General features: G+C 39.0%; 1 protein-coding gene across 2 annotated transcripts in view; it reads left to right on the top strand.

Moving 5' to 3' along the window:
* AMPD2 (adenosine monophosphate deaminase 2) overlaps positions 1–9,964 on the top strand; it is a 199,696-nt gene extending 189,732 nt beyond the window's left edge. For both annotated transcript variants that reach the window (XM_072423562.1, XM_072423552.1), the window contains 3 exons: positions 6,810–6,983; positions 7,176–7,286; positions 8,374–9,964. In XM_072423562.1, the coding sequence (XP_072279663.1) occupies positions 6,810–6,983; positions 7,176–7,286; positions 8,374–8,631 (543 nt within the window). In that variant the 3' untranslated portion in view covers positions 8,632–9,964. The remainder of the gene's footprint in view (positions 1–6,809; positions 6,984–7,175; positions 7,287–8,373) is intronic.
* Positions 9,965–11,133: the final 1,169 nt, after the last annotated feature.

Here is an 11,133-nt window from a genome sequence, read left to right as displayed (position 1 = left end):
AAAAAAAAATTCATGAAAAACAGTGGGTCACTTTTGGTACAGAAATCTAGACCTCAGTGTAACGCTTAGGTGGTTAATAAAACTCACTGCGTGTCAGTTTCAACCTTAACTACTGTCTCTAGTGTGCTTCATATACCTCTCCTGCAGTCTGAGAGTACCTTTTACCCCAGAAAAGGTGATCCCACAAGGGTGGTATACTACAATATATATATTGTGACACCAATGCAGGATTGGAGGTGGAAGGGAGATATATTTGGCCAGGATTCCTCTTTTATGTGAGGTATATTTGCCCAAGATTCCTCTCCTGTGTGAAGTAGCAGGTGGAAGACTCTCACCTGTGAGATAATTAATTAGGAAGCACTGAGGGTGGGGATATAACACAGAGCCAGGAGCTTAGTCAGGAGCCTAACTTGGAGAGACACAGGCAGGGGTCTGTGCGGGCTCAGCGTAACTTGGAGAGACACAGCCAGGTGGACTGTGTGAGAGAGAGCCTAATTTGGAGAGACACGGACAGGGGTCTGTGCAGGCTCAGCGTAACTTGGAGAGACTGTGGGCTGTGTGGGAGAGCTCTGTTTGGAGGCGTAGACAGTCGGTCTGTGAGGAGCTCTGTCTGCCTGGGGACACAGAAAGTTGGACTGTGTGAATGAACTCAGACCTGAGTACAAGGTTGGTGAAAGCTTTGTTTGGAGCTGACAGGGAGAAGCCCTCCAGCTGATAGACAGGAACGTCGGATGTATAGGAAGTTTTTTCTGGGGTGATAGGAGTGTGTTCTTGTTTGTCTGCTACATCCACACTCAGGATAGTTGTGGTGACACAATAATCTCCACGAGGTAAAGTTTCTTTCTGGGCATACACAGAAAATATATCATTACTCACTTGATACCAGCACCAAAAACCTTGCCCCATATACTTTAGGTAACATCCATTAAACATGATATAATTCTTTCATGATTTCCTTTCTCCAGCACCCATCAGTGTCTATCATTCAAGGCTGTCCTGACTAAACCAGCAGATCATGATCCAACCTAGGATGCAGGACAACATCATCTGACAAGATGGTACCTAAATTGATAGCAGTATAGGCACAGCGTTCTGTCCCTGCGATGGGTACTAAAGAAAAAAACATGCAAGTTAGATTAGAACAACCATGAAATTCTGTTGTTGACCAACTTATGTGACTCATAGCAAACGTATGTACCACCTTCCTAACTCGATTGAGTGAAAACCTATCATAAACCTGATATCTTGTGACAACTCGATTGTATTTGGGTGCAGGACAAAGCAAGCTGATTTTTTTCCTGCTGTTTTACCAGCCCAGTGATTACCCCTTTAATTCTACACACACCAGAACATTCTGAAATAGTTTACATTTTGGTAATTAATCAATCTATACCTCTGAATGGGGTTCAAAGCTTTAGATAAAATTTTTCACAGGGGTCTTTACACGTTTTGCAGGATAATACAATTCACACGTCACATTCATGACAAATTTGTTCTGCAACAGTAGTAAATCCTAGGACAATCCAATGTTTAGTTACTTATTAAAACATAGATCCTTTGGACAGATGAAATGAGCTATCCATTGCCTCAGCTAGATATGTATACAGCATGGGAGGCGCACAGAATCTATCATTCTCATGGGTCCAAAGTCCATCTTGTTCAGTACATCCTTTGAGAATTTTTTTTTCTCAGTTTGCAATTGCAGTTTCTGTTAAGTCTACCTGATCAGGTTCCGCAGGAGAGGAAGTGGCCACAAAAATCTCTGTAGGTTCTGTACCATTTAATACTGCTAATTTAGCCATGGCATCAGCTATCATTTCCAATTAAAATTTTATTAATGCCTTTAGTATGGGCTTCACATTTTATTATGGCTACCTTGTTTGAAACCCAAAGTGCCTCGAGGACATTCTTAATGAGCTCAGCATGTTTTATAGGCTTTCCACTAGTTGTCATAAAGCCCCTCAATTTCAACAACTGGCCAAAATCATGACATAAGATATACTGTGAGTGAATGTACACCATTACTTTCTTCTCTTTACCTGTTATGCCGGCCTGCATCAGAGCCATTAGCTCTGCCACTTGGGCTGATTGATTTCAGGCAGTTTCCTCTAAATTAACAATTGAATTTGCAGAAAATGCATATCCCTCCTCAGTATGACAACAAGATCTGCTTCCTTATAACCACATTCATGACCTCATCTTCTTGACCTCATCACAATCATGACCTCCCATTTCCAAGCTTTCAGTCCCTGATAACAACATAGCTGGATTAAAGGTTGCACACCTATTAAGGGTAACCAAGTTTCAATTTTTGCTGGAGCAAAGTTTTTCATGAGTCCTGTTTCCTTCTTAGGCCATTAACAAATCACTGGGTAGGCTCTCTGTGGTTCCTGAGTTTTTCCCAGGAACCACAGAGGAACAACAAGCTATGATGTTATCCCACGTTTCCTTCATTTTTTTCTGAGCGTATTTTCACTTCCACCCCCTCCCCTGTGAGTAGTATTTGTGCATTTATTTAGGTAAGTAAATCCGTTCCTAGCAAATTGCAGGGAACGGATTCACTCAGAAGTAGAGAGCCTTCAGTTTGAAAGGCGCCAATTCAAATTTTAGTGGGAGTGGCTTCTAATAGGGGGTAAGGAACACCCCCTAATCCAACTCCTTTGTTCTTTGGTAATGTAACAATTGCTTTCTGTGCAGGAGATCAGTCACCGCCTAATAAGACCTGGGAGACTTGTTTCAGACCTCTGTTTGGGTATGGTATTTTCTTCAAAATGTAGGGTACATTAAAGCATGACATTATTGGCCACTTGGTATGTTGGAACATTAGACATTGACATTGCATTTGGAGCAGAACAGATAGGTACTTTTCTATTTCTCCCATTGCAGAGGAAACAAAAGCTTATGCTCTTGACATAAATCCCTGTGCCTTACCGTTGAGTTTAAACTCACAATACGATGGTGGGGTTTCTGCCAAAGGTGCTGTAGGTTAGAGCACTTCATATAAATGAAGGTACCTTGCACTTCAGACAGGAGATGTTTCTTGTTTTATTTCCTGCTAGTGCTCCCCAGTAGTGTTGGTCGAATAGCTCACTATTCAATTCGTCAACTATTCGCTCGAATAGAGCATAAATTATTCGGGTGGTCGAATGTCAAAGTCGAACATTATTAAAGTCAATGGGAGGAAAATTTTTTTCAGGACTGTGTAGAGCTTCTACAGCCTCCAAACAGATGTAACAAGATACATTATAAAAAGATACATATTAAAAGGATACATAAAAAGAGACATAACACTATTACATACCCCTGTACTTCACATGAATATTAAAGAGCACCTGTCACATCATTATTAGGCTAAAGCTAGGTACACACTTCCAATAATTATTGTTAGAAAACGAACGATTACGACCGATCAATGATTATGCACGATTATACTTGAACAATCATATTGTGCACAATTCTGTGCATGCTGTAACAATTGGATCGTTCAAATATAATCCACCAACAGTGTCCACGCGCTAGATACAATCGTTTGAATGATGCAGGGAGGGACATGTAAAGGAGAAAGTGTACCGCAGAAACATGCACGATCACTGAACGACCATACACACGATAGATAGTGAAAGATCGTCGGCCAATCAGATCCACCATGGCGATCGTTCATTTCCAACGACAATCCTCGTTCGTCAGTGTCGTTGGTCACTGTTTTTTTGGCCAATGGGTTGTTCATCGGTCGTTCGTCGGTCATTTCTAATAATAATTTTTGGACGTGTGTACGCAGCTTTAGTCTACACGGACTGTTTCCCCAGCGTTTAAGGCTTAGACTACACGGACTGTTTCCCCAGCATTTAACCTGAGGCTTTTAAAGCCCATGTTTGAAGTCCCAATGCATTCCAATGAGCTAATTTACACCAGGACGTTTCCTTCAGGCACGTTTTCGAGGGTTATCGCAGGAAAACGCTTCCATTGAACTCAAAGGAGGCTTTTTCAAGCACTTTTAAGGTTTTATGAAAGCTTCCATTGAAAACGATGGGGGCTTTTATAAAAGTTTGGAATCTGGAAGCCCCCTTTATTAGGAAGACTCCCAGATCCCCACCACCCCACCCTGGGGAATGAGTACAGGGGTACATAAAACCCCTTACTCATTCCCTGAAAGGAGTAAAATATATGTAAAAAATAGGACGAGGCTTAAATGTTAAATTATTTTATTAAATGTGTGTGTTTGTGTAACTAAACCTTTTTTTTTTACAGGTTATCCCAATGACAGGATGATTTCCAGGGCTGCAATGAACACAGCCCTGGGAATCCTCATGTCAGTGAGGGATCCCAAGGCACTAGGGGTTAAATGAGGACAAGCCTCTCCATTCACCCCTAGTGCTCTGTGATTGGCTGAGGTTTTACGTTTCTCAGCCATTCAGCACTAGACATGAATGGGGAGACTTGTGCATATAGATACATATCTCCATTGCACCTCTATTGCCCTGGTATTGCCTGCAGTTACAGTTAATTGAAGGCACGTGCTTCCAATTAGCTGTAACCGCAAAGTTCCCACAGTCCGGGAATCCCACAATGACATTATGATTCATAATGTCATTGTCTGATAACCTGTAAAAAAAAAAAATAGCTAAAATAAAAACACACTGATCAAATTCATTTAGGAATAATTGTTTTTTTTTCCCCAAATTTTTGCAGTTGAATCCCGTGTTTTTCGGGTCCGGTCTATCCGATTCCTACAGCCATATTCAGGTCAAATATAGGGACAACCCGAGTTCGAACACCAACACTACTCCCCAGTACAAATTTGCCTATACAGTAATTTTTATACTCTTTAAAGGCTGTATATTTCCCTGTAATTAACTATAATTAAGAATGGTCTTCATTTACATACTACTGTTGGACAATCTGTCTTATTAGTGGGTCAAGATGGTTTTCCTGCAAATGTTAGGCTGCTTTAAGGGCCTAATTTCTGATGAGATCATTCTTTTGCTTTCCTCATCTCCTAAAATAGTTGCATTTTGGCTTGTGTTTTACTTCAAGTTTCCATTCCATGAAATTCTAAAGTGAAGATTTTAACATCTTCTGCTTAACAATAATTATTCCATCTACTGGCTCTATGCTTCCCTTTCATTTGGACAGGTCATTTTACCTCAGCATTCCTCCCAATGTTTCTTCCAAGCCTTTGACTTGAAAGACCCCTTCCTATCATATTCCTTTCAGTCCGCCAAAGCCCAGTCACCCAAACAAAAATTCTGATACCCACTCTCCATATCTATCATCTCCTTTAGATGATGTATCGTTTCCCATACTGGCAAATACTGAGTGGATTCCGTAGATCCCAAGTGATCCCAGCTAGGGTAGGCCAGTTTGCATAGCCCTGTGACTGGTTGAACAGGTCCCTCTCCTGATCCTCTTGGCTCCAAACAGTGGACAGCATCCTTTAACACTTCAAACATTTGTAGTCTAATATAAAGTTATTTTCCTTTTCAAGTGTCAAACTACATTTCAACATTTAATAGAACAACGGTCAGTTGGTCACAAGTCTGAAATGTGGAAAACAAAAGGTGTAGATGAAAAACTCTTTTGTTGACATGAGGCAAAAGCCTTGTATATAGTATATTTTATGATTCCTTAAATCATAATCATCTAAAACCATAAAGTCCATATCAAAATCTCTAAACCTAGTGGTGGAATCATCTCCTTTATGTCGCTGAATGAAGCGTCTAAATATGTGCTGGTTGGAGAGAGATGTTCTTCAAAAACGGTTTCAGCCCCTGCCACTGAGCACAGCTTTAGCCACCTAGCAACCTCATACTACACCTTAACGCTTTGCTATGTTTTTTTGGCATACGCACCAAGGTGTCTTCTTTCTTTCTTTCTTCTTGTTGTTGGATCCACTTTTGACTTTCATCTATATAAGGAATTCACCTAATGGGAAAATCTTGGGTGGGCCTGGGTATTGGAGCATCGACTGTTGGCAGCAAAGCAAAAGTACTTGTCTTTATTCACAGGCAGTTTCCAGGATCTGTGCTTCAACAAGTTGTCGAAAAAGTGGAAGGCAGATGGGCCTTGGCTCTTTTGTTGCTAGGCTCTTGGGAGCTGGTGATTTACAACATATATGGTCCAAATTCTTCCTTCACTGATCTACATCACCATTTATTATCGGAACCAGCTAGTGATGGTATGGTTGTGGGAGATTGGAATGGCATTCCCTTTCTGCAAGAGAATAGAATCTCAATAAAGCAACGATTACCAGTTACTGGTTCTTCAAATGATGTTGGTATTTCCTTTTTAAAGGTTCTAGTGGTCCCGCAGATACTTTGAGATTCATACTTCCTCTGGAGGGAGACTTTACCTACTATACTAGATATTACCCACAGGTAATATGGGTAGGTGAAGGGCAAGATTTCCTAAAGTATTATTTTTTCTTTGTTCTATTTTGATTTGAATTAGTTTGTTTCTCTACCTCCCCTGAGAAAGTCACACAGTGAAACATGTCAGGAACAGAGATGATTGTATTTAAACCTGAGCTGTATTTAAACCAGAGCTTAGTTTTGAGCTTATCCATGTCTAGTATTTTGGCTGGTGTTACAACCTGTTTATTATGCTGTGTTTTGTCGTCCTCGAGTAAAATGCATTATTATTTGCCACTAAAAAGTCGCTCTGTACCTGTTCCACAGCCAAATCTAAAAAATGGTTATTACTATTTCATATAATTAGACTTTTCTTTATTAGTTTCTCTTTAAACTTGCCAACTTATCACTTGTCTACCCTTTGCTTATACTCATTTGCTTCTTTTGTTTCTCTTCATGTAGGCCCCAGTATTGCAGTATTTATACTACCTGGCACAGATTGGTATTGCTATGTCTCCCTTAAGCAATAACAGTCTGTTTCTGAGCTACCACAGGAATCCCCTGCCTGATTTCCTATCACGTGGCCTTATGGTATCACTATCTACAGATGATCCCCTGCAATTTCATTTCACAAAGGTAATATTGTGCACAGCATTATTACATTTTATAAAATATTACACCATTGTGTTTTGTGAGGTTTTCAGATTGGGAGATTAACCCAATGCGATTTTTGGAGGAGGTTAGGTCTCATGACCACAAGCAATAAAAATCTATGTCTAATGTGTAGCTGGAGTCCAATGCCTTATTATGTTTGTTCCTATTTTACAGGAGCCTCTTATGGAAGAATACAGCATTGCAACCCAAGTGTGGAAATTGAGCTCATGTGATATGTGTGAGCTAGCAAGAAACAGTGTTTTAATGAGTGGCTTTCCTCAGAAGGTGACGCAGTCATGCATGAAATTTACTTTTGTCATCAATAAAAGCAGTTTAATGCAAAATGTTCCCAACATCATGGGAAAGCGTTCACAAAAATGTTTTACTAATTATTTTTACCCATACCACTAGTGGGCCACGGCTCTGGCCAGTGCACCCTCCAGCAGGGTCAGGAGAAGGACCCCACTTGGGGGGCGTACCAGTCAGAACAGCGGATCACGTCTTCAGTACGCATTGCAGGCTCAGGGCCGTGGGTGGGTTGTGTCTCTGGACACAACCTGCCCACTCTTTCTGAGCCTGCAATGGGGGAGTGGGCGGGTTCTAGCATCATGACGTCACTCTAGGGGAAGATTCTTCCCCTTTGAGTGACACACAGCTCCCCGCGCATGCGCGGTATGGAGTCCGTGCATTTAGTGGTCCGCGAGCTCCAAGAGGTTGGGGACCGCTGATTTATACTGTAAGCTTCTGCTATAAAAATATGACATATAGAGAACTTTTTCCAACTGACAATGCTCATTCTCTAGCTGTCTTTCTGATCCAATAATTTAGAGACACTGCCACCTTAACATGCAGGGCAAAGTCACAGTATTTATTTGCAAAGAGCCTTCCCAACCCCCTCAACATATCTAAAAGCAGCAAACAAAAGTTTTTTTTTTCTTTTATTGTAGATGTAGATTAGCTCTGTTGGTAGATCCTACCAAAAATTGTCAATTCTGTAGCCCCTGCTATTAAATCCTATTTCTGTTGCAGTAAAGTAAAAAAATTACAATTGTTGATTTTTTACAACAAAACCAATGTATTTTGCTGCCTTGAGATGCATTTCAAGTTAAAACCCGATTATTTTCTATGTAGCTGGTTTAAATTTATGTGCTGCAGTTAAGTGTGACAAAGAAAATATAAAGGCAAATTAACATCCAGGCATATGTATTAAATACTGTAACACATGTAAAATTAACCTCAAATGTATAGGAACCTAGTAGGTAATTCTGCTGTTTAGCATGCACCCAAACACAATGTCAGTTGTGGGAGACCCCTTAACATATCATTGATGGTAAAGAGCTAAAATTTACTTGAACCTTTTCTTATGTGACAGGTCAAAAGTTATTGGCTGGGACCCAATTATTTGGATGAAGGTCCAGAGGGAAATGATATCAGAAGAACCAATGTGCCTGATATTCGAGTTGGATATCGTTATGAGACTCTATGTGAAGAACTTACACTTATTACACAAGCTTTGCAGAGTGAGGAGCTGGAGACCATTCCAGAGGGAATGTTGTTTATGGGAGCTGTACTAGAACGAAAGACTAAAAGGGATGTCTGTGTTATGGGGGAAGAAAAGAGTCAGCCCTAATTTAGGAAAAAACTCTAAGGAAGGGGGGGGTTGTCGGTAAGAAGCCCTGGCTGCCAAAGACCTCATACATATAGGGTTCATCATTTGACAAAATTAATCATTGATAATTAAGATATAAGAGAAGACAGAATGAATGAAAAAGGTGGTAAAGGAGCAAATGCAATATACATATAAAGAGGAAAATGTATGAAAAGATTTAAAAGAATAGGTAGAAAGTTTTACCAATTAGCAAAATAAGGTCAACATCACAGAGAAACATAAAGCTATCTAAAAAAAAAGAAAAATGTTAGCATTGGTTTTAAAATGAGTACAATAATAAACAAATGTAGGTGCAGAAACCTGTTTTATCTGATTTTGAGATTTCTGAAATTGTGGAGAATAAGTAATGAACAGTAAATATGGGTAAAAACTTTTATTTAACCTAGGAGTTACTACTGGACTGCTCAGTGCAACCACAGTGTGAGAATGATCTTCAAGTGGATCATCAGATTAATTTTTCCTGCTAATGCGTGCATATTAAATAATGTCCAAGGTCTCAGTCACACTATATTGTGTTACTCAATGAATAGTAAGGTATTACTGTTGCCGGCCATTGCTATGCAAAATGATTACACCATAGTATACAGTGTGCTGCAACATACCTATGGTATAATGCACCTGCTCTGTGCATTGCATTTTCCTTCTCAGAAAGAAATTATGCAAGACCTAATTTTCTGTGAGAAGACTGTCCACTCAATATTGAATGATTAATGCAACATACTAACCAATGAAAACATGTGGGTTGCATATGGTGTGAGAAACCTAAAAGTATTTATTATGTTTTACAATACCTCTATGGTAATGCTTTTATATTCTTTTCTCTGCAGTTAGATAGCACATCTTTATTAAGACCTAACCTTTATTGTGCATGTTTTAAAAATGTTCTCTATTATGAGTAGGTTAAATATTTGACCTGTTGGTACCCAACTTGCTCCACAATCTTTTAAAAAGTTAAGGCTTGGAGTTCCTGTGCGATGCATTAATGAAGAGACAGACAATATCAGTTGATAACAGACTCAAATGTTTCTTATATTCTCTCATTAGCAATAACCAACTTACATTTTTTATAAAGAGGGGTATCTTAATTTCCTATTGTTTCTTTTTCTTACAAAATCTTATATACTGTTACATCTGTATGTCACTCTGGTTCCCTAGACACTCTTTAAAAGTGTTCCTTTTCTATTTGAAGCAATATTCACAACCTCACTAAAATGTACTATATCTACTCCAACCTAATGTTATGCCATATTCAGTTGCTTATCAGTGATAATATTAAACCTAACCTTTGGGCATGATTTCTGTGACCATCAGTTTCCTGTGACCATTCTAGACCAAATCAGTGATTCCGTGAAGAAGAACAAACTTGTGGAATAGTGAAGTGAGGCAAGTAATAAGGCTAAGCCTTTTCCCTTTCTACAACAGTAAAGATTAATGGGAGCACAGACCCTTGGATACGTACAGCACCTATCCCAGGTGGCTTTAGGCTGCTCAGTAATTAAAAAAAAAAGACCTGCACAATACAAGATTGGGTAATATAGGCAGGAAGGAAAAAGATGGTGTCTGGTGCTTACTATACACCTGAACAAAGGAAGAATCCAGGACAATGCAGGACCAAATCGAAGAACAGCTTGAGGGATCTGGAAAAGTAAAGGTAAGTTTATTTATTTTTTTTTTTATTTTAACTTTAGTTCAGCTTTAAGGTTCAACGTCATCATTTTAATCACAATGAGATTGGGTCATTGCAACACCCTGATTCTTTTCTTTTTTAACTATTCTGTTGTAGGTTTACAATAGTCCTTGGGATCAATATACTATTGCATGACCCAATTTTAACCAAGCTTTAGCTATCGCACAGATGACTTTACATTTAACACTAGAATATTTTAGTATACAGTGAGGTTCATGCTCAACTCATCACCCTTTTGCCACTGTTCTTGACAGTTGGTATGAGGTGTTTTTGCTGATAATGCACAGTGCCACAATGCATATCACCTAACATATTCACTTAGAGGTGTTATTTTAGGAATATTTATCTGCATAAATATGGAAAATATATCCTCTATCAATACATATAGATATTCAATTAAAGAAGGTTCATGCACAAATAATAGCTAGTCACTCAAACAGTTTAATTAAGAAAACAAGGTAAAACAAAGTACACTGCAATATTGTCAGATATTTAAAACACAGGAACTTCAATCAATGATACATATATATCACATGGACATAAAGTTATTAGTAGTAACCCCTGTAATAATCTAGTAACTACTTAGTACACAATACATCAAATCAATTTAACAATAATAACATAGACATATACTGAACAATATAACAATGCAATTCAGGAATGTGTAATAGCTACCTGTAAAGATGTTGATGGGTACCCCAGGAGCCTGATTCCCTAAGAGCTCTCATCATTCCCTTTCTTCCTTTTTATATTCCAGCTCCCCTTTTATATAGTTA

Source organism: Pyxicephalus adspersus, chromosome 1 (assembly GCF_032062135.1).
Source record: "Pyxicephalus adspersus chromosome 1, UCB_Pads_2.0, whole genome shotgun sequence".
NCBI classification, from domain to species: domain Eukaryota; kingdom Metazoa; phylum Chordata; class Amphibia; order Anura; family Pyxicephalidae; genus Pyxicephalus; species Pyxicephalus adspersus.
Note: the sequence above shows the minus strand (reverse complement) of the source record. Positions and strands in the feature narration are given on the sequence as shown.